We start from the raw sequence: 23,934 nt of genomic DNA, 5'->3' as shown, positions 1-23,934 counted from the left end.
CTCTAGTCAAAGCTATGGTTTTTCTAGTAGTCATGTATGGATGTGAGAATTGGACTATAAAGAAAGCTGAGCACCAAAGAATTAATGCTTCTGAACTGTGGTGTTGGAGAAGACTCTTGAGAGTCCCTTGGACTGCAAGGAGATCTAACCAGTTGACCCTAAAGGAAATCAGTACTGAATATTCATTGGAAGGACCGATGCTGAAGCTGAAACTCCAATATTCTGGCCACTTGATAGTAAGAACTGACTCATTGGAAAAGACCCTGATTCTGGGAAAGACTGAAGGCAGGCAGATAAGGGGATGACAGAGGATGAGAGGGTTAGATGGTATCACTGACTCAATGGACATGAGTTTCAGCAAGCTCCAGCAGTTGGTGATGGACAGGGAAGCCTGGCCTGCTGCAGTCCATGGGGTCACAAAGGGTCAGACATGATTGAGCAACTGAACTGAACTGAACACCATGATCAAGTGGGATTTATCCCAGGGATACAAGGATTCTTCACAAATCAACCAATGTGATGTACCATATAAACAAACACGAAAAAAACCATATGAACATCTCAGCAGATGCAGGAAAAGCTTCTGACAATATCCAACATCCATTTATGACTTTTGTTTGCCCAGACTTTACATTTAAACTGCCTTTATATGTACAATCAAAATAAAAACCCTTTACTAAACCACATGCAGATTTTTGGTTAAAAAGAAGGACCATCAAACCCAGAGGGGCTGCTGGGTTGACCAGTCTGTGTGCTGAGCCTTGAGATATTTATGGTGAAGGTTCTGCTCTGAGACCCTGGAGGCCCAGCTCAAGGGATGTGGGTGGAGCATCCTCCTCTTAACCCCTTACCAGCTCTAAAATAAAGCGACATTCATTTCACATAAAATGGCTAAGGCCTTTTTACTACTGGAAACAATTTGACATTAATTTTCAAGAGGTGCCATCTTTCAGTTCAATGTGTTTCACGGGTCACATGATCTTCGATTACCAAGGTGACACTCAGGACAATTTTATGGCAAATTGAATCCCAAATTACAGCCCCTGAAGGAGTCTGCATTAACAATGGTCTGTAAGAGCCCAGCAGGGGGTCTGAGACAGGTTATATTGAGATCAAATGCAGTCACTAACGTAACATTTCAGTGGGAACAAGAGGAATGTATTGTTAAGACACATGCTTTTCTTTTCCCTTCAGAAAAGGAGGGCTCAAATCACCATAGACACGGAATAATAAAGACAGAATTATTTTTGCATGAATTGGGATTTCCTCATAGCTGAGTTAAGAAACATGACCCACTATGAGAGAACAGGAATTACTCACCCTTCCTATTCTTTTCCTCTCCTCTCCTCTCTCTCTTTCATTAACCACTCTGATTGTTTTAGTTCTACTGTAGGCATTTTACTCCTTACATTTGATAAGGAGTGTCATTAGAATAACAGAGTATGAGAAACTCTGACTGGGTTACTAAGCAAAACCTGTAAAAAATAACAAGCATCATCCACAGACTAGTTTCTTAGGTATTTCATGATGTGAATCCTCTGTACACAGCAATGTGCTGAGTTTTGCAATATCCTAGTAAGACAGGTTTCCTACCTTTTCAGAACCTCCTATAGAAACCAGATATTTACACTGATTTCACATGGCTGCACATGCATTTACAATCACAAATATGAAACATATAAGAGATAAAAAAGTTGATTGTGCCCCATCAAGCAACATTCCCCCATGATTTAGGTAGTTTTCTCATACATTAAATATTGGACGATTAGTGCATTTTTATGATTCTTCAGGGAACATGGACTTATCACATTGCAAGCACATGTAAAAACTATACTCTGGGATTTCATTCTATTGGTTCATATTTCTTATGTATAGAATATACATTTCTAACTAATCTAAAAGAATATTATTCAGTTTTTTGCTGTTCTGCTTTTCTTAAAAAACTTCAAATTAACTGCTATGTGATATGTGACTATTGAATGCATTTAACCACTGAGAATATGTCTATTTTGTGCAAGGCTCTGTTCTGGGAAACAGTCACTGCAGAGCCCATCAGAAATCACTGCCCAGTAGTGAAGACATAGAACAGACAAACCAATGATGTGTGATTTTCAGTCACTAAGTACTCATCTCCTGGGTGCTGAAGACATAGGATGAGCGTTCTAGAGATTCACTGCCAATTCCCAGAAAATAGGGGGTATAGACCCAAGAGAGAGCAAGTGAGTGCAAGCGAGCACGCGCGCGAGAGGAGTTAGGAAAGTGACGAAGTTAACTATTATGGGATGAATTCTGTCTTCCTTCCCCAAGTTTGTTGAAATCCTAACCCCCAGTACCTCAAAATATGACTGCATTTGGACACAGGGCTTTTACAGAGGTGACTAAGTTAAAATGAGGTTATTAGGGATGGGTCCTAATCCAATCTGACTGTTGTTCTTAAAAGAAGAGGAAATTTGAACATACAAAGAAATACCAGAGAGGTGTGTGCATGGAGAAAAGATCATGTGAGGACACAGCAAGAGGGCGGGCATTGGCAAGCCAAGGGGAGAGGCCTTCAGAGAAACCTACCCTCCAGCACTTCAATACTGGTCTCCCAGTCTTCAGGAGAGTAAGTTGTTTAAGCCTGTGGTCTTTTGTTATTGCAGCCCTAGCAAACTAATATGTTAACCATTCTGTTGGGATTTTTAAGAAAAAACAATCACAAAATTCCAGAAGAGTTGCAAGTACAGGACAAAAAAAAATTGTTTTTTCCTGAATTATTTCAGACTAAATTGTTGACACACCAGAAAGTTCCGGAGAGTTTTCTATAAATGATACAAAGATTTTTGCAGGTGTTGCCTGAGGATGTGGGATGTTAGTGACAAAGACTATGAGATTTCTTGTGTCCTGTCTCTACCATAAGCTCTGTGACTTTGGGTAAATTACCTCTGCATCCAGTGACAACTGGGCTAAATAACTTCTGAGTTTGCTTATTTTTTTCTTCCATGAGGGTTAAAAGGCAAAAATGATTCAGTGCTGTCCACCAGCGCCAAGTGCCCCTGCCCACCATTTGTCCCTGTGCCTGTCAGCCTGTGGCCTTTGACAGGGTGCCCAGCCTCACCTTCCTCCAACTTACCAGAAGCCTCCTGCCCTGCAGCCAAGCCCAGCTCCTGGCAGTCTGTCCCTCGTGCCCCTATGCTCATGTTACTCACTCTGTGCCAAATGCCCTTCTGCCTCCCCCCGCCCCCATGCCCCTGGAAACTTTCTGCTCACTCACTCTGACCGTTCCAAGCAGACCTCTGTGCTGCTTAGGCATCTATTCACTCCCCTCAAACCTTATCACAGCAACATAATTGCTTCTCTATTTGTCATTCTCCCCATTAGACTCCAGATCCCTAGAGGAAAGGACCTGGGTTTCTTCCTTTCCTGCAGCCTCAGTTACTGCTGCCAAGCATGGCTCACAATAGGTCATCAGTGGATAAACATGCCTTAGGAACTGCGGGCTAGACACTGTGCTGGGCTGGGCAGAGAATGGTCCTGCTCTTGGGGAGAAAGATAATAAAAGAGGTAACCACAACAGAAGACAGAGTGACCATCACTGTGGCGGAGGTACGCTAGAGGGGACAAGGAAGTTCACTGGAGGGTACCTTTCAGACCTGGAAAACCTTCCAGTAAGCAGGCTGATGCACACTTGGATTTCACCAATAGTGCTTTGCCAGGGGCAGGTAGTGAAGAAATGTTTGCTAGACTCTAAGCTCATAAAGGACTTAAGACCATGACTGCCCTCATTAACTGTTGTCTCCCCAGCTGACACACTGTGGTAGCCAATAAATATTTGTGCAATGAGTGCATGAATGAACCAACAAGCAGGTCCTCCTTCCTGTTATTTTCAAATGTTTTTCCTACCTTCCCTCTCACCTTCTGACTTGTCCTTGTCCAAAGACGTGAGCTAATACTTAACCTAAAGGAGGTGGTGATGAAGATCAAAGACATTAACAAATATGAAAGCACTTAGTACAGTATAAAGTGCTCTATAAACATGAGTTACTACTTACTGCTTCTTCCCTTCCATGGGGCATGTTGGCTGAAGCCATTTTGGGCTGACCTGGTTGGGGTTCAGAAGCCCTTAGGACCTTATATGTTCCTGTCAATGCAAAAGAAAAAAAAAAAAAAAAAAGACTCAAGCCTTCTCAATTTACCATTCTTTAGAAGTGTCCTTCGTTTTAATAAGGACCTTAGAGATTCCTTCCTTTGCAACCAGAAAAGAATAATTTGGGTGCAGTAATTACGGTTCATGCAGTCACTGCTCCTGTGGACAGTCCTAATGAGGGTTTTTCTTTTTTCTTATTGAGCTCTCCCAAAGGGAGCTCTTATTAGAGAGAAAGGAGTTCCACAGTCATGGTGGGAGGCAGCCTGTATTAGTCAGGGCTCTCCAGAGAAACAGAACCAATACGATGTGTGTACATACGGGGAAAGGATGTCTGTTCACTGGTGTGGGCCACACAGGAGTACGCAGGGGTTGAGCCATGCTTAAATCATGAGCTGGGGCCGGTAAGAGGGGCTGCCACCCGCCTGGAGCCTGAGATGGCTCAGGAGGCTACAGGGAGGTGTATCGTGGAGCAAAGCCCCTCCGCCTGTCTGTGCCTGAGTGAATTCAAACACTCCATCAGGGACAAGGAGAAGCCTCCTTCCCTGCCAAGAACTCCTGAACCGAAAAGTCCCCAGTTAACTGCTGGGGCGCAGCCAGAGGGAGACAGGGACAAACCAGGTGACCTCATGCGAAGTGCGAGATGCCTGAGGGTTCAAGTCGCTCCCTCCTCCTTCTCCAGGCTGGCCTAGCGCGTCTAAGGCGCTCATTTTGGCCTTTTACAGAACGGCCTTCCTTGTCTATTAAAAAAAAGCATGTGACGCTGAGTGAAGTGGATTTCCCAGGTGGCGCGAATGATTAAAAAAAAAACCCTCCTGCCAGTGCAGGAGACATAAGAGCCACAAGTTCAGTCCCTTGGTCGGGAAGATCACCGGAGGAGGAAATGGCAACCCACTCCAGTATCTTTGCCTGGAGATTCCCATGGACAGAGGAGCCTACAGAGCTACAGCCCATGGGATCCCACAGAGTCGGACATGACTGAAGCCACTCAGCACACAGCTGAGTTAAGTGGAGAAGGACGGGGATGATGAAATTATTGCCTACTCCTGCCGCCTCAGATACAGCCACCAGGTGAAAACAGTTGGCAAAGGCGGGGAGACGGAGCCGGGGAAAACGGTAACATCAGTTCAGGTTTTCAGGTGTCCAAAAAAGGAAACTCAAGAGGCAGGGCCTAGGGGGCTGAGAGAGGCTGTGCAGAAGGTAAAACTGATCTCCCCTCAGTCTCTGAACCTTTCTTACCTCCAGTCCCCTCCACCTTTTCGCCTCGCCCTCGAGGCAGTTCCAGCTTCTAAAACTAAAAGGTTTCCTTTCTCCTCCACAGTTAAAAAACTTTCCAGAAAGATCAGCAGCCTGGAAGCTGGTGTGTCTTGGTAACCCAGCACTGAAGTTGCTCAAGCCGAGGGCATCTGCACCGTCCCACGGGGTCTGGGTGACCAGCACCTCCGAGGGTGCCGAGGCACACGGTGGATAGCTGTGCTCTGCGAAGCGCAGTCCCGGCCCCCAGCAGCCCGGCGTCCACGTGCAGACTGCGGGCGCGGAGGATCGCATCATTCTTCCCCGCCCCGCCCCGCCCCCTGCCCGGCTGAGCCGGGACCCTGGCGCCGCGCACCTATCACTTCTGTGAACCGCGGCGGAATCCCCGGCGGCCACACATTCGTTCAGGGTAGGGTTGCCTCTCCTCTGACAGGCACGTGCGCGTGCACAGTGCGGACTCAAGCCGTAATTCTTCATTTTTCACAAAGATTCCATTACCACCTCTAGTCACCCCGGGGGCGGTGGCCGCAGGAGAAGCGCGCGGTGCGGGCCTGGCAGCTCCCCCGCACCGTCAAGAGAAGGCTGCGCGTGCGCAGAGTGGCCTGGCCGCCCGGGGGAGGCGCCTGCAGACCGTGCCCTCCTGGGCTGCTCCAGTACATTAAAGCGTTCTTTGTGAACGGCGGTTCGCGGGAGCTGCAGGGAACACCTCAGGGGTAGTCAGATTCTGCAGCAAAGTCTGGAACCATCCGCCAGGAATGGCTAGCCAGCACGTGAAGGACTCAGAGCCACATAGCAGTAATCAGTTTAAACCTCATCACCTGAATCAAACCAGGGGGCTTGTGAATTAATAGCTAAGGCATTTTGAAATTGTTTTTCTTAGTAATATTAGAGAGATTGAAGACATGTGGTCGACTTGAGAAACAAACTAAACCATCCTTGGTGCGGGCAGGGGGGTTTACCTGCATCCAGCAAGGAGTTTGGAGCGAGGCCTTGGGTCTGGGGTTCCACTTGATCCTGTGTCCCCATCGCTCAGGGAAGCGCTGGCAGCTATGCCCCCTGGAGCAGCTGCCTGCACCCCTTGAACGGGGTTCTCCTCGGAGTGACTGAGGACCGGGAGGCAGGGTCACAGGATGCTATGAACCTGGGAAGAAAAGTTCCACGTGCAGCAGAACCCCACCACCTGGGCCTTCATCAGTCATCCCACTTGGGAGCGGGATGTGGGGAGTGAAGGACAGACAGCCCATCTACGTCCAGCAGGAAGAGGCCCCTGAGGGTTATAAACGAATGGACCAGTGCTGAATGAGGCCACTGGATGACAGGCACATTCCGTGGGAGAAGTGAAAGTATGTCTGAAGAGTTTTTGTTCTAATTATTAAGTGTCTGGCGCTCTACTATCTTACGCCCGGTGAGCATTAGCAGATTCTGACATCCTTCTGCATACAGTGTCTCCTTTCACTGTCAGAACCAGCCCGAGGGACCTCGGCCACACATTCGCTTCTACACAGACAAGGAATCTGAACCCAAAGATCTCCCTTCACCCCCTCAAAATCGAGTGCAGAATGCTGTTCTCAAACTAGCACCCAGGTTTGTGACTTCTTGGCTAGGAGTGAAGACACATGTCAGAATTCTCAGGGAAGTGTTCCCAAAACGTATATATTTATAATGTGTATAAAAGTTCCTTTCTGAGAGTGATGACCCAAAACCTCTGTGTGCTAACACTTGTGTGCCCAGCTCTGTGCTAGACACTATGGGTCATAGAAAGATCTGTGCTTGGAAAAGTTGAAGAACCTGCCACCCACAACATGCCAGTTTAGCATGAAGGTTATTTTGAGCTAAAGGCACTTGAAAAGCCACAGATGTAAGAAGTATGTTCTGATCTCCCCCTTTTCTTCCTGAAAACAGGAGATATAACTCCCCTATGAAAGATGCCCTCCCAGTGCTGAGAAGAAAAATGTTCTTATCATCAGGGATGGGGAGTCAAGGCTGAGAGAACACTGCACACAGAGCCTTGTTAAAATAACTCATCTTCCTTTAGCCTCCCCACATATTTTAGTTCCGTTTTCACAGCTGCTTCTCTTCAGCTGAGTTTAAAAGCATTTAGGCTTTGCCACTTCTTTGGATCTTCATTTTTTTTTTTTTTTAATGAAGGCTCTCATGGCACATAAAGCTTATATTAAATATGTATGTGTTTCTTCTGTAAATCTGTCTTGTGTCAATTTAATTCTAAGGTACAGCAGAAGACCTAAGAAGGTTGGAGTTACGTCTTGTCTCTGCTACACCTCCAGAGCCTAATACAGAGGCAGATACATTTTTCTTCCATTAGATACAAAGGAATGTATAAGGACTTGTTGCATCTTAGAGCAAGAACACATCCCACTTTGGAACTCCTTGATATACATTAGTGGGGTGAACAAGTAAGTGAGTCAATGAAATAGGAATTTAGAGAGGAAGAGATGACTGTAAATGGGGCCACTGGAGGAGGCCTTTAAGTTGTTCAGGTCACTCTCCATGTGTATAAAATGCCCTGTAATGTTGGTTTAAAACATGGCTGCTCTCTGTGTATAAAACGCCTTGTAATCTTGGATTCCTCTTGGGAGGAATCACTTCTAGGGATTTATCCTAAGAGACTTGCCAGAGATGCAAAAAAGAGATTTATGTTCAATATGTTTATTGTAATGTAATTTATACCAAAAAAGTGGAAACAATTTTAAGGTCCAATAGCAAGGAACTGTTGGAGAAGGCAATGGCACCCCACTCCAGTACTCTTGCCTGAAAAAGCCCATGGATGGAGGAGCCTAGTAGGCTGCAGTCCATGGGGTCACTAAGAGTGGGACACGACTGAGCGACTTCACTTTCACTTTTCACTTTCATGCATTGGAGAAGGAAACGGCAACTGCATTGGAGAAGGAAATGGCAACCCACTCCAGTGTTCTTGCCTGGAGAATCCCAGGGACGGGAGAGCCTGGAGGGCTGCGGTCTATGGGGTTGCACAGAGTTGAACACGACTGAAGTGACTTAGCAGCAGCAAGGAACTGTAGTACCGAAATGATGGTCAATCCACCCGATGGAATATCCAGGAGCCATTATACATTAGTTGTAAGAACACATGTTCTTGACTGGGGAAATAAATGTGCATTGTAGGATTATTAGTGGTAGTAGTGCTGTTCGCTCGGTTGTGTCTGACTCTTTGCGACCTCACGGACTGTAGCCCACCAGGATCCTCTATCCATGGATTCTCCAGACAAGAATACTGGAGTGGATTGCCATTCCCTTCTCCAGAGGATCTTCCTGACCCAGGGATTGAACCTAGGTCTCCTGCATCACAGGCAGATTCTTTACTGCTTGAGCTACAAGGTAAGATTATTAAGGGGGAGGAAAGCAAATTTTGAAAAAGAGTTAAGTCTATGATTATCCAGTATTTGTACAGGTGTTTTTGTGTGTCTATTATCACAGTGGTTCTCTGAAGTGAGAGTAAAGATAATTTTTATTTTCTATTTCCAGCTTTTCAAAATCCTAGTTTGTTTTTTTTTTTTTTTTTTAAGATTTTTCTTGCTGGCTCTTCAGGGAACTTGGGGTTTGTGGATGAAGTTCTGTGGTTTGGCGGAAAGCCTTTATTTCGAGTTTTTCTTCTGAGCACACACAAGACAATGTAACATACACATCTGGACTTGGGACTGCTATGGAAGGAAGGTGCCCAAGGATGGGTAGATTGGGGGCAATTTAACAATTACAAACAAAAAAATAAGCGGGAGAGAGAGAGTGAAGTTGCTCAGTCATGTCGGATTCTTTGTGACGCCATGAACTGTAGCCTGCCAGGCTCCTCCATCCATGGAATTTCCCAAGCAAAAATACTGAAGTAGGTTGCCATTTCCTTCTCCAGGGGATCTTCCCAACCCAGGTATCGAACCCGGGTCTCTGGCACTGCAGGCAGACTCTTTACCATCTGAGCCACCAGGGAAGCAACTCAAAAAATAAGTGGATTACCCAGCACACAGGACCGGGAGCTCCCAGAGCAACTTCCTCGGGTGACCTCCAGGTCACTTCCCCAGATGGAGAGGCCTTGTTGGCTTGGGAGGACAATCTACCCCTCACTCCTAAACCCCTCAGCCTCCTGGATTCTTTTCAGACCCTTGGTAAGTGCAGGGAGAAGGCTTCCAAACAAGGGCTAGAGGACTCAGCTGAGCAGCCCTGGGGATGACAAGCCTCAGCAGACAGATTTAGGGCTGGGCCAGCCTGGGACCCCATGGGGAGTGAACTTCCATAGCAGAAATAAGGTGACTTGCAGGGTGATCCATACTTTTCTTCTCTCCCTCCTTCCCTGCTCCTTGCCCTCCCAATCTTGGGCCCAAGAAGATTCTTTTGGAGGTGAGGTCTGGCCCGAGGTTCCAAATAGATGGAACCTTGGGGCACGTGGTGGGGACTGGCAGGAGAAACCGTCATCTCCCTTGAGGGGAACTGTGTTTGCCTGTTTATAATGGGGTTTCTGTTTGCCAGCTGGTGTTGCCAACTTACTGAGCTTTTGGAGGCTGGAGTCTGTTTTGTTTTAGCCTCAGCAAGCCCTCACTGAAGATTTGTTCCATGGTTACTTTGTAAATGGTGAGAAGGCATCCATGTGCTTGAATGCTACTCTTCTATCTCTAGGAGGCCCGAAGGCCAAGGCTGCTCAGTGGTGGGGAAATCAAGGCTGTGTGTCTGCTAAGCAAGAGCTCCAGTTTGCCTGGTGCAGGCCTGGTGCCGAGTGTAATTATGGACTTCATGCCCAAAGAGGCGTTTGCAGACCTTCAGTTCTTTTGTTAAAGAAGTCTGACATTTCCACACACTTCTGCCCAGGATTTTTCTGAACCCTCTTCTTCTTCCAAAGGTGATCCTTTCATTCATTCACTCATACATTCAACTAGTATTGTTTGAGTACCACATTCAAGACTCTGTTCTAGACCCTGGGGATATAGAAGAACAAGAGACACCCATTGGTGCTGGGTACACTGGCCGCTGACAGGCCAATGTGTTTACATTCAAGTGCTCTGCATGTGTATAAAGGTTTTCTGGAAACAAAACCTTCAGCTGGAAGATCAGACATTGCAGTGGGCCCTAAGTGAGACAGGGCAGCATTTTCTCCACGCAGATGTAGGAATGGCCTGGTCTGCTGCTGCTGGAAGGCAGTGTCACCTTGCTTTGGTTTTTATGTCCTCCTGTCCCCGTGTCTGCAGGAGTGTGCCATGGTCCCATGATAGACAGAGTCATTATGTCCTCCCTGAGACCAAAAGACAGGATGGAAAGGATGAAAAACGTAACAGTTATGTTAGTAACAATTTGGAGAGCTTAATGGTTTAGGAGACAAATCCACATAAGATCATGGGCTTCCCTGGTGGCTCAGTGGTAAAGAATCCACCTGCCAGTGCAGGAGATGGAAGGTTCAATCTCTGGGTTTGGGGAAGATCCCCTGGAGTAGGAAATGGCAACCCATTCTAGTATTCTTGCCTGGGAAATCCCACGGACAGAGGAGCCTGGTGGGCTACAGTCCGTGGGGTCATGAAATAGTTGGACATGACTTAGAGACTAAACAACAAGTAAGATCACATATTTGGTAGTCCTCCCTTGAGGGAAGAGCAAGGGGTTAGAAGCAGTTCTAGGTGCCATCTTTATGGTCTCTCCACTCCCAGGGGATGGCCAGGGCTAGGTATCCCCTCCACCAGCTCTTCTATTGAAGGCATTTTGTCTAGAAAACCCTTATGGCTCCTGGCTTCTTAAGAACTTATGACTTCTGCTACAGTGGCCCAAAGTGAGCCCACGAGGGTCCAGTGTAGGATGTGGAGACAAGAGGAGGGGGTGGATGGGAGCTGTGTGTGTCCAGACTGGCTCAGTAAAGTAGGAGACATGGATTCAGAGCATGCCATGCCAGGAACAATGAGTGTGATTTGCTACAAGTGGTTGCTGCCCTCTCTCTCAGACTCAGAGCACTCATTCATTGGATGGATGAGGTACCACCATCGAGAAGGGTCTCCTGCTGCCCAGGGGAATACCTTCAGTGGAAGGCACCAGACTGTTCTTGAGGATGGGGGACACCTAGGAGGCCTTCCAGTTTCTGACCTGTTCCTGCTTTCTTACCTGAGTATACCCAGTTACAGGTGAGACCAGCCCAGTTGTGACAAGGGGCTGTGTGTCCAGGCCCAAGCAGTCTTCATGACTGTCAAGGCCTCTATTCTGTATCAGCCCCAGAGGCCCTGGACTGAGAGGGAGTCCCTAGGCCAACAAAGCCATCACCACATCAACACCTAACTTCTTGACATGTTTCATGTGTGATCACCAACCTGAGGACTTTCAGGGATGCAGGACTCAGCCCCACATCCACCACCCCTGCCTGAGCTTCTGAGCTTGTTGGGGGCCAGCCCCACAGTGGGAGGAGACAGGCCTCATCCTAGGAAGGCCTTGGGGCCTGGGAGGAAGTCCTCAGCCAAGGTGTTGCTCTAGTGAGATGCCCTTGCCCTTGACCTTGAATTGTTCCCTCCTCTGTTCAGAAGGATAAACTGGAGAGAGGAATTCATGACTCTGAGTAGGAGAAAAGTGAACATTTAATGCCACCATAGGTTGATTCTTTTTAAACACCAGATTCTTTTCCGACAACATTTTACACCTCATATGCCACAAAAAGTCAGAGATCGTAGCCAGCAAACAATGTCTTCACACTGGAAATGGCACACAGCTTAATGAAATCATGTCACCAGTTTTTGAGAACTATAACTTTCATTTCCAGACTGTTCTCCAGGTAGCCTGCTCACATTTTATCAAGATCAAGCCAACAGTTAACTCTCTTATCGCTATGTGAAGGCCCATACACAAAACCAGCCTGTTTGCAAATAGGCTGCTGGGACCTACCCAAGTACAGAATAGTTGAATTTCTGACTTTTAACAAATTTTATTAAAAGTTTTTAACAGCAAACACTTGTAAGCTAAGAACTTCATTTTTAAAATGGCACCAACTTTTATCCAAATAGTGAATTTAACACAATGACATCAAATACCACCATTGAATTTTAAAAAAAGATTTTATGAATTTGTTTATGAATTTGCTGCTTCTGACACAATAAATGCACTTGGGCAGGTCTTGTCTCCAATTTTCAAATTGGCCCATTTCTACAGATTAGCATATTTATATACACATACATACATGACTAGAGCTGAAGGAACCACAAAGATCATTTAGCACACTGTCTTCATTTTACAGATTAGAAAACTGTGTTCCAGAAAAGTTGGGTAATATATCCAAGGCCATAGGACTATGGTCAAAGCTGGAGTTCGAACTCAGGTTTTCTGTCTTATGTTCTTCCACCATGTCACATACCTTCTGTACACATGCATCCGTATACGCCCCCGTGCACACACACACGTCAGTCCCTCGGTGTGGTGGGTGTCCACATATCACACACCTGGTACAACAGCACCTTGTGGGCAGAGTCCAAGACGCCGGACTCAGATCCCGGTTCTGCTATAAAACTACTCTGTGAACTTGGGCCAGTCGTTGGCTATTGACTTCAGTTTCTTCATCTAAAATGATTATCCCCAGCTCCAATACAGAGCTTTCATCTCTTCAAAGCACTTCCCATACCTTTCTCTTTACACTATCCCAGAAGGGCAGCTAATATAACCCCCGATCTTGCATCGGCGAGCCACAGGCCCAGCCAAGTGAAGCGATTTGCCCAAGGTTGCATAGCGAGTGAGGAAACCAGACCTGGAGCCCGGCTTCCTTACCCCAAGCTCAAGGCTTTTTCTCCTAGGTTTAGCTGCCTCTCAAATGAGACTACTGACCCCCCAGCCCCTCCCAGCCTTTCAGGGATCCAGGGAGGGGACAAGATGCCTTAAGTATTATGGGTTTTAAGACTCACACTAAAGTGCTTTGGTTTCTCCAGAAAAGAACATGTACTATATATATCTCTCTCTCTCTCTCTCTCTCTCTCCAAGGTAAGGAATTTCAGGTTCCTTTTCCAAACCCCCTTCAGGAACACCGGGGGTGCTGGGGTTTCTCAGGGAAATGTGGGAACCTAATATTGTCTGCACTTTTCAGAAATTTAGTGTGGGACCAGCAGGAAGAGGCTGGATCCTCTCTAAGGCCTGTGGAGGCTGCTTTCCAAGTCCATTACCATCAAGTTCAAAAGGAAAGGATCTTTTCCCTTTCAGCTACTTACTTATTATAGAAACAAACTACATTTTGAACTAAGTCCTGTACTTTGAGGATGGACCCTCGTCCCTATTCTCCTGATTGACTTCTCTTTCCCTTCTGGTACTTGTGTCTCTGTTAATGGAGCTTTCTAGAGTGAGGTGAACAAACAGCCATAGGCGGATCCACCAAACTTACACTTTGATGCACAGCACTTGGATAGCATTTCCAACCATGATGTATAAATAATATAAAACATGAGCAATGCTACAAAACAATGGCCTGAGTTTACAAATAAATTATAACTTCTTCATAAAGTGAATATGACAATGTGGGGTGCTGGTGAGCAGTATGGGGAACAAAACCTTTCGTTTTGAAGGTAATTTCTCTATATAAAATAGATGTGCCTGGGCCCGCACTTCAGGACTCACTCCAATACACATACAGACACTGGGAAATGCATTTAGAGAATATTAATTATATGCACTGAAGCCTTCATACCACCTCAAGCACCACTATGTCTCTGATATTATGACATCATCTCTGGTTCTGAGGGGGGCCACCCAAAAGCAGAATGTGTTTGTTTAGGGATGGGATAAGTAGCTTCTAAAATTTTGCAAAAAAGTTTTGTGTTTGTTTGTTTGTTTTTTGAGAAGATGAGCCTCTCCTGGATTGGAATGATGCTTTTATCTGGATATGACAAACACTTTGGAACAGGTATGTATTTTTTCAGGAAGACCGTTAAGTGACACAAGTTGCGAGATTTTACCCAGAAATGTTGACAGATCTTTGCTGGAGGAAGAGAAAGAGAGGTTAGAATCCAAAGGAACGCTATATTCTATCACCTGTCCTACCACTAGCCCCCCACCCCCACCCCCCAAAAAAAACTTAGACCATTTGCTAGCAGTTGTCAGTGAGACTGAGTGTCGGTTTTGCTTCACTGGGTGCAGAGGAAAGTGGGCTGCACAGGCCCCCCTTAGGCAGTCCTGCTTCAGTGTGGCAGTGCTGAAGAGCATCCTCTATGAGGGAAGATGGGCATACTGCCTGGGTGGGGGCAGCAGGCAGGCCCCAGGACCAGTGCCCATGGATGGTTTATCCAGCATCAACTCGTCAAGAATGGGGCTTTCAACATGTTTCTCACAGGCATGGTTTCAGGGTTTAAAATACATTGCCTTTAAAAGTGAGGAAACCTTTTAATATGTGCTCTAAAAGTGGGGCTAATATTCCAGCAGGAAAAGCACAATGAGTAATTTCACGAATTCTTCTGGTTTCCATTTTGAAATTAACTCATCTTTAGTAATGTCTGTTACGGCCCAAACCCTTTAGGGAATAGGGAATTTAGAAACATTCATCACATCGTTATTCGTGGTGGGAGCCTTGGTTACACATCAGCAGTGGCCAATGACACAGACAACTGTGTGGAGAGAGAGCTTAACAAAAGCCCAGGCTCCTGCAAGCTCTACCTCCATCCCAAGAAACCCAGGTCAGACAGCTGCTTTTGAATAGAAACACCTGTGATGAAGGCTGATGGAGTAACCAAAATTCATGATCAGCACCTGAAGCCCATAAACGGTCTCTTGCTCAAAATGAACAGAAATCTGAGCACCAGTATAAGGTACATATGTTTGTGCCAGACTATTTGAACCACAGTCCTGGATGGTTTCTGTGGCTACAATGAAGCCACTGCCACCTTCCAGGAACACAGACTTCAAGTTTAAGACTAATTTTATGACAAATGGCCAGATTCCTGCCTGCTGAATTCCCCACTCTGGGCTACATAGCGTTTTATCGCAGCTTTCTTCTCTTTCCAGTTTGGGATCTCTTGTATGAACCCCACCTGAGTCAACACAGGACCGACCTCTGCTTCTGCATCTCAAGCTCCCCACCTTCAGAACAGCAACTGCAGAGAAAACAACAGGTGGGGTGTTTTCAATTTCAAGTCTGGAAGAGATGAAAGTTAGCGACAGCTTCCCCATGATGTAGAGGGGAATTCAAGGATGAGAAGATCAAAGGTTCCAGCTCTCAGGTGGGGCTTGAAAGCCCAGGATAAAGCAAACTCTCACTCTGTGGCAACATGAAACACCATCGTGAGATGCACTACGGATTTACTCCTGGGGAACAACCTCACTATTCCCCTTTTGGGCTCTGAGTTTTGTGATAATGCTTCCACCTCACACTGAGCTGAACTTTGGAGAGGGAAGATGATTTCAGACAAAGAGTCAAGGCTTCTAAATGTTAATTTCAAGTAAATATTTTTCTGGGCCTTTCATTTGTGGATAATAGAGTGGAATAATGGGCTCTTTGACATTCTCTTTGCCTTCCTAGGTTATCTGTCATCAAAACCACAAGGGGACCTGGACCACTTCACATTTGGTTGTTGAATGAAGCTGTTCTTCGGTTACTAGAACTGCTGCACGACAGCTGATCAGCTGTACAATCAACTGATAGAACCAGGAACAATCACACGATAGCATAAAATTCATGATTTCTTCACAGAGTTCATCAATACTTGGTATGTTGTTTGTAGCTCACTTAGGCCAGAAAAGAAAAAAAAAAAGGAAAAAGTCAGAATGAAGAACCTCCATGCCAAGTTGTTCTCCTACACCATGGCAGCCTGCGAGAAGTTCAATGGTGTGGCATTTTAAGAGGCCAATCTGACTTGGCAAGAGAGCTCTTGGTTTTATTCAACCCTTTGCTATCTCACAAAGTTGTTACATATAAAGCAGGTTTAGGCAGGATGCAAACTGAAGGCCATTATCCCTAGGAAAGATTTCACTGATCAAGATTTGAAATTCCTGTAGATGTTTCTACTTAGTCTCATTCCAGGAAAGGCACGAGGGCCCTTGCTGGCCTGTTAAGGAACTCAGCTCAGTGAAGTAACCTGTGGGGAAGATACGGCCAGGGCAAAAGCTAAGGACACTGATTACTAATCAAGTGTGTATGTTTCCAACAAAGAGAAAGATACCTTTGACAGTTCTTCAATCAAAGGCTTTCCATGAAATGGTATATTTCAAGCCAGCAACCAAAGGGATGCCAAGTGGAAAACCCAAACAAATTCAACAGATTGACATCTCTCCAGCCATTTCCATTAGGCTGCTTTTTAACAAGTTCATTTACACAAGAGCAGAGACCAGAGCACACCCAGCCCCAGAACCATGGAGCTGCCCTGCAGAATGGGGTTAGGGTGGGGGAGGCCTGCCTCTCCCAAGGTGAGTTGTTAAACTAGAGGGGGAAACCACCCGTTCTGGATTAACATTTCATCATATTTTAGCCCGTGTTAGCTATCAGATGGAGCACAGCTTCTGTGTGCACAATGCCATAGGAGCAAGTTTGAATCGAACATAAAGCCAGACAGAAGCTGGCTCCTAGCCTAGGGGGTTGTCTGTGCCCTGTTCTGACCAGTAAAGGGCTGCACTATGAAGCTCACAAGAGTTCGGTTCCCACTTACTGGGTTCAACTGAGCTTTGCCAGTTGTTTAGCCAGCTCTGCTGGGCTGCATGTGTACAAAGAAGCATTGACAAATTCAATTGTTCTTTTTCCTTGGGGAGCAGTTGGGGCTGAGGAGTCAGTTAGCCAGGACTGCCTCGCCTGGAAATAAATTCATGAAGTTATGCTGCATTTGAGGTCAAAAAGAATAATACTCTGGAAAATCCTGGGCACCTCTATCAATGGCCTGGCTAGAGAGGCCTGGGAGAAGGTCCTGACTGGAAGGTAGGTAAACACTCTGCTGTTGCACAGCTGTTATTAGATAATCCCTGGACCACTCTATGCTTTGGGTTTCTATCACTAAAATGGGTATACTAATCCCTAAGGGAATTGTGGCAGAGATGGACATCTCAATTTGAGAATAAAGTCCAAAGTTCCTGGAGTCAAGCCTTGTACACCCACATGGATGAAACCCTGGGCCCCACAGGTGTGTGATGTATGACAGGAAACCTTTCTCTGCCTTCAGGTGTCAAGGTTGAGCAGACAGGCCTGGTCCTTTCTTGGTATGGAGGCTTTCGTTCAAAAGGACTGGAACTTCTTGCATTAAACAGCACTCCGGACAGCAGAAAAGTTGTGTAACCCCGCCCCTCCCCACCATCCTTCCTTGTTCTGGACCAAAACTACTTCCGTCTCTAAGCATCTACAAGTCCAAGAAGGTCTCCAGACTGGGGAAGATCCTCTGCTCTAATAAATTTGCAAAACTGGGGAACAAAAAATATGGCTCCGTTGAACTGGTTCAAGTGTTCTTTAGATCCAGAATCTTTGGAATAAAAATGAATATGAAAAATGTTTTTGAAGACCCCAGCTTCGTGGGTAAAAAGGAACCAGTCTTACGTGCCTCAGGACATGTAAAGAGTCAGATATGACTGAGTAACTGAGCTGAACTGACGTGCCTCAGGACTTGGAGGGGCAACTATTCAGCACAAACATCCCACTCAAAGGGTAAGGAGGGCCAGGGTCATAGAGGCGCCTTTCCCCCTGAAGACACACCCGTTTCTCTCAAGCTCACGTGCGCGTGCTCCATAATCGACCTCCAAGTCTGCCCTCTGACCCTGCCACTGGTGGGAGGTGGCAATGAGCATCACCTGTGGTTCCAACCGTCCCTGGAAACACACTGGCTTGGGCCCAGAAGTCTCTAGCTTCTGTTCGAGTGGCCTTCCCAGCAGAACCATAGCAGACAGTTAACATTTATTCATATGCAATACTGATTAGGAAAGAGCTCTACAAACACAACTTACTTAGAAATAGCAAGTCAGAAATAGGCTAAAACACCAAGAGAAAACGAGCTGTAAATACATTGCAAAAATGTGTTTGATTTTTTTGTTGTTGTTCATGTTGTTTTCATCTTGACTAGCACCATCTGTACACAAGAAAGTATGAACATAAACGTTTGGATAATAACAAAGATTTGCAAGGCACTTAATCAGTCATTCGGGGAAACCTGTTGTTTTGTTTTAGCTTTCCACAACAATCCCACGTCCACTCTCGCCCTTTCTCACAAACCAGGAGAAGAGGGAGGTCTCTTTTGCCAGCAGTTCTTATGTACAAACAAGTTCTTGAAAGTTCCTCAAAGTGCTTTTTCAGTCTCACGGGGGCTTCCACGTCCCTTGGGCTTCCCATCATTCGCTCCTCTCCTGCGGGTCTGGTTCTGCACCGTTCCTACAGAAAACAAAAGAAAAACTCGCCTTCCGCTCCACGCTCACTCCAGACTTGCCATCAACCTTCGTCCTCCTTCCGTGATCTCTGAGCGGCGCCGGCACTAAGAGCCGGCGCAGCGCGGCTGCCTGCGGCTCGGGAGCGAGGGCCGGGCCGGGCGGATCCCGTCAGCGGCGCCGGGAGGTGATGTCGAAGCAGGTGATCATCATGAGGTGCGCCTTACAGAAGTTGACACGGCTCTCCAGGCGCTCCGTCACGCACTCCAGCGCTTCCAGGTACTCCAGGGAATCCAGCTCCAGAACCTGCTCCAAGTCAACTGCAAAGAAGGAGAAGCCCGATGGAGACGCGCCGCCTACGGGGAAGGGTGACCCGACGGGTCGGCCCCGGCCCCGAGGCTGCTGCGCCTGTGCCCGGAGGTCTTAGCACCACCGTGCTCTCGACCTTCTGCAGCTCTCAAGTCAGGAGCAGAACCCTTTGTTACTTGCAACTGTACTGGGGCCCTCCATTCTAATGATAACACTAAATCCCCGACATTTAATTGAGGCTCTGTGTGTGCTAAGTTGCTTCAGTCATATCCGACTCTTTGCTACCCCATGGACTATAGCCCACCAGGCTTCTCTGTCCATGGAATTTTCCAGGCAAGAATACTGAAGTGGGTTGCCAGTTCCTTCTCCAGGGGATCTTCCCCATCCAGCAATCTGAACTCTGCGGTTCCTCAGTGGTAAAGAGCCCACCTGCAATGCAGGAGACATTAGAGATGAGGGTTCAATCCCTGGGTGGGGAAGATCTCCTGGAGGAGGGCATGGCAACCCACTCCAGCATTCTTGCCTGGAGAATCCCCATGGACAGAGGCGCCTAACAGGCTACTGTCCATAGGGGCACAAAGAGTTGAACAACTTAGCATGCACGCACAGGTTAATAACTAGATTCTTAGACTCACAGACACAGAGAACAGACTTGTATTTGCTAAGGGGCAGGGCAGTGAGGGAGGAAACTGGGAGTTTGGGATTAGCAGATCCAAAGTATTATATATAGGATGAATAAACAGCAAGATCGTACTGTATAGCACAGGGAATTTTATTCAATATCTTGTGATAAGCCATATGGAAAAATGTATATATATGTTATATAAATGTATATATAAATATATATGTGCATGCAACTGAATTATCTTGCTATACTGCAGAAATTAGCACCACTTTGTAAATCAACTATACTTTGATAAAAAATAATTACAATTCTTTGCTCAGAAGACAAGCAAGATTTAGGACCCAGATTCTGTCCCTAAAGTTCAGACCTGCACAGAGTTAAAAGTCTGTTTCCTTCAGTTCCTCAAGGGCAATCATCTGTGGCCACCTCTCCTGCGCCACTGGCCACTAGTTGGTCCAGTCGTGACTGGGTAGGATGGTGGGCTGCTGCAGAGTATCCAGCGTGGGGAGGACAGGTGTGGACAGCAGCCAGAGCAGTGGGGATTCCAGCCCTGGAATCCAAGGCAGGAGGCCTGCACTTGACTCCCAAGAAGGCCACACCTAACCTGTGCTGGCACACGGTCCTTAAAAGTAACACTGAAGAGTCATCCCTAGTCTGCCTACTTTCCTAACTAGAGTTGCTATGGAAAGTAAAACCAAAAAGAAACAACGAATGTGAATGTGGTTTAGAACTGCTACGAGCTATCTGAAAATCTGGGGTGGAAATCAGGGCTGACTTCTTTTGTAGGGGAGTTAACAGAGCTCAGAGAAGGGATGTGTCCTGTTCAGGGTTACATAGTTAATAAGGACAGGGGCTTGGAATAGGGTGGAGGCTCCTGAATACCAGTCTAAAACAAACAAACAAAAAACCCTCCCCATACCATATCCACATCAGGCTATGTTATTGGATCACCTTGAAAGTGGCATCAGAATTAGGAAATTTGAAAAAAAAAAAAAAAAGGATCCCAGCACATATATTTCTATGCCAACACCCTGCCTGTTATCCAGGGACTAGTCAGCATACAGCCTCATTGATTTTTTTTGTCATTCTTGATTTTAATTCATCTTGAAGGGCCAATCTCTGTGCTTCTCCTTTCATGTGGCCTTCTGTTCATTACCTTCCTTAGCATAAAAAAAAAAAAAAAATCACTGATTTCTGACAAAGGCAAGAAGGAAGCAATTGTTTCCTGGAAGCATCTACATTTGTACCGATGTTTAAGCAGCTCACTTCCTGGGAAAAGTGTGACTTTGTAAGATGAAGACAATTGTCAAGGCCGCCTCAGGCATAAACAGCTCTCAAAAATGTTGTTAAAAGGATAAAAAAGGAAGAAGAGGAGCTGCTGAATGGGTGCCCCTGGGATTCTGAAGTGCCAGAGGATTCATGGAAGAAGGAAAAGGGTGTGTACAGGTGGGAGAGACCAGCATTAGGCTCCATGTTTATGCCATGGCCAGACTTCAGCTAATGCCCTTGTTCGTGTCTTGTCTGCCCCATCACAGCTTAGAGGGAAATACCCTGGAGAGCAGGAATTTGTGTCTCTGTCAGGATTTCTAACAAGGGGCCCCTGTTGGTGCATCAGGCAACCAGGCACTGAGGAAATAAAATTCCTCAGCCCTTTGAGAACGGCTATTTTCATTAACTCTGATAATACAAACACTAATTACTACTAAATACTGAGCTTTCATCACTGGCAGGCAGTGTAAAGAGCACTCGACCAACAGTAGCTCATTCACTCTCCCAAAGCTCTATGAGATGGGCAAACTTTCCCATCTGATGGTTAGGGAAATCAAGGCCCAGAGAGGTGAAGCGTCTTACCTGAGGTCTCACAGCCACACCCAGAGCGGCTCTGCATGACTGCAGCTGACACCACACACGGTATAACTCAACATGGTAAGATGCACCGTGATAACTGGCCCCAGTGTCCTGTCCTCCTACTGGTCTGTTTGATCCTCACATGAACCAATGAGGCACTCAAGGGTGATGTTATTACTGCATCTTTGTGGAAAGGAAGCCACCTGAAGACATGCTGTGAAAAGGGCAGGGCACAGCTCGGAGGCTGGAAAATTCCGTCCTTTCCTCTTTGCTCAGGATCATTTCACCCAGTATTTTTCTTAAACCTCAGCTCCAGACTCTGCCTGTCATGCTCCCTGCACTGACCTGGGAAAGCCGGGAAGAGGTGCTGTGACCTTCAGGGGTCAGTTGTGAAGAGAGGGAGGCACAAGGAAAAGCTGGTGAGTGCAGGACAGGAAAGGAGGGAAAGGAATTCTAGTGGAAGTAACGCATTTTATTCCAGAGGCTAAGTTGTCCAGCATTGGGCCCCATATCATTGAAACAGTTGGGACCAGATCTGAGCTTTATTTTGTGGTAAATGGAATGGTTAGGAACAAATAAATAAGAGACAATTGAATCCATCTTTCAAAGAGAGCAAAATTGTTCTGAATTGTTACTAGATGGTCGCTGTCATCCTGGGCTTTCTATTAAATGGAAATAACACTGCGAATGTTATTCTTTTCACTCAAAAATGTGGTTGTTTTTTTTTTTTTTTTTGCTTTCTGGGTTCTTTGTGAGGCTTTTCTAGGATTGCACATTCTACCCTATTAAGAGCTCTATAAATTCTTGTCTATTTCAGGCTAGATATGCAATGTGATTTTGTGGCCTGGGAGCAGATTTGTAATATAGCCTTCATGTCTGGGTGATTGTCCACCACATGCAGGGGGAGAAAAAAATATCTCATTTTCAGATGCTCTGGACTGAGACACACAAGAAATAATCCGGCAAGAGCCATGGTCACCACCTGCTGCCCCCTCCTCCCCATCTGCTCCCAGGAGAGTGGGATCGAGCTCAGGGAAGCTGCCTCTAGCCGATGGGCACAGGTGGGGTTCAGACAGCATCTGAGTCCCTCGGCCTGGTCTGTTTAGTGGGTGAACCTGGGAATCGCAGTGATGGGCCTTACATTCACTGAGCCACTTGTTAGGGTCCAGCATCAGATACTGTTTGGTCGTCTCCAGCTCCTTCATCAGCCATTCGTACTTGGCTCTGACCTCCGCAATTCTCTGCTGGCGATGCTCCAGAATTTTCAGTTTTGCGTTAAAACACATGACCTCCTAGGATGCAGATGAGAAAGAGACGGGAGGTGAAGAGGGGAGGAAACGGGGACCTTCAGCTCCAATCCAGCCCACGCAACCTCTTCTGGAAAGGAATACTTCTGCTTATACATCTGTGCAAGCAGGGCGCAGGGGGCTCAGCTCTGATGCCCACGCACAGGACAGGACTATCACAGGCTTATCCCAAATTTAGAAGGCGGTTGGTGTCCCAAGCTGGAGCCAGAAAAGCCCGGGGAGCCCACCAGCTCTCCCAGTCTTTGAACCTTCCACGTCTCCAGGTGGAGAAATAAGCGGCTCTCCCAAGGAGCTGGGTGCACAGGCCTGGGTGCCGGCCGGAGCCCTCGCCTCCCACCCGCGCGGAAGCCACTGGGGATCTCCGGGGCCTGCGCCCCTTCTCAAGCACTGCCCCCGGGGGGCCGACAAGGGGACCTGCAGGGACGCGGGGTGGAGGAGGCTCACCTTGCTGCTGCCCCCTCGTCGCTGCTGCAGCCGCTCCACGTCGTCGATTTCATAGACTTTAATCTCAAAAGGTTCCCCGAGGCCCCTCTGGGTGCTGCGCAAGGGGCCATCCACCCAGCGAACGCCCGCGCTATTGGTAGGTTTTCTCACGGGGGAGGGGGTGTCAAGGGACAGCGCCGGGATGAGCCTCCGTCTCTGGGAACCTAGGTAGGGAATTAAGTCCACAGTTAATAGTTTTGAATTTCTTTTGAACATATTTTTAAATGCAAGGGGTGGGGGCATGACAGCGCCCTGCCCCCCCATCCCTACCCAGACCTGCGGCAGAGCTGTGTTTGAAAGGCTCCAACCTCCCACCACCTCAGCATCCACTCCCTTTCACTGGCACTTGCCTTCATTTCCACAAGTTCAACTCCCACCCCCTACCAGTGGTCTCCCCCTTAAAACACACAGGCTGGAGGACACTAGAACTGAGAGCCACTCTGGCTATACCCTCAGCATGGACCCGTGTTAGCATGAAATTAGAGATGTTCAGTGTTAGGGGAAAATAGATGCTAGGATTTGATACTGTAGTAGGAGGAGTTTATTTGCTTCTAACAATAACACTGGAATCAGCACTGCTTATGCCAGGCCCTGCTGGACATGCTCTACATACTGTGATGGAGACTGCTAGCTGTCCCCCAATACCTACCGTCTTCTTCAACCTCAGCAAGAGATCCAAGTGGGTGCTGGATGCA

General features: G+C 46.9%; 1 protein-coding gene and 2 long non-coding RNA genes across 5 annotated transcripts in view; 1 reads left to right on the top strand and 2 right to left on the bottom strand.

The window, feature by feature from the left end:
* LOC147356790 (uncharacterized) overlaps positions 1-5,501 on the bottom strand; it is a 64,625-nt gene extending 59,124 nt beyond the window's left edge. For all 3 annotated transcript variants that reach the window (XR_015143525.1, XR_015143524.1, XR_015143523.1), the window contains exons 1-2: positions 5,363-5,501; positions 4,032-4,120 (exon numbers count right to left, since the gene is read on the bottom strand). This is a non-coding gene — a long non-coding RNA (uncharacterized LOC147356790). The remainder of the gene's footprint in view (positions 1-4,031; positions 4,121-5,362) is intronic.
* A 602-nt stretch (positions 5,502-6,103) lies between these two features.
* Positions 6,104-10,689, top strand: LOC147356789 (uncharacterized). Its single transcript, XR_015143526.1, has 4 exons — positions 6,104-6,782; positions 8,586-8,731; positions 9,258-9,510; positions 10,019-10,689. It is a non-coding gene; the product is annotated as an uncharacterized LOC147356789 (long non-coding RNA).
* Positions 10,690-11,928: 1,239 nt separating this feature from the next.
* KIF26B (kinesin family member 26B) overlaps positions 11,929-23,934 on the bottom strand; it is a 518,582-nt gene continuing 506,576 nt past the window's right edge. Inside the window, exons 13-15 of the mRNA XM_086344948.1 lie at positions 23,201-23,403; positions 22,591-22,741; positions 11,929-18,987 (exon numbers count right to left, since the gene is read on the bottom strand). Of these exons, the coding sequence (XP_086201074.1) occupies positions 18,839-18,987; positions 22,591-22,741; positions 23,201-23,403 (503 nt within the window). The 3' untranslated portion in view covers positions 11,929-18,838. The remainder of the gene's footprint in view (positions 18,988-22,590; positions 22,742-23,200; positions 23,404-23,934) is intronic.

This window comes from Bos grunniens, chromosome 16 (assembly GCF_055505025.1).
Source record: "Bos grunniens cultivar Pamir isolate PY7600 chromosome 16, Bosgru_T2T1.0, whole genome shotgun sequence".
In the NCBI taxonomy this organism is placed as follows: Eukaryota; Metazoa; Chordata; class Mammalia; order Artiodactyla; family Bovidae; genus Bos; species Bos grunniens.
Note: the sequence above shows the minus strand (reverse complement) of the source record. Positions and strands in the feature narration are given on the sequence as shown.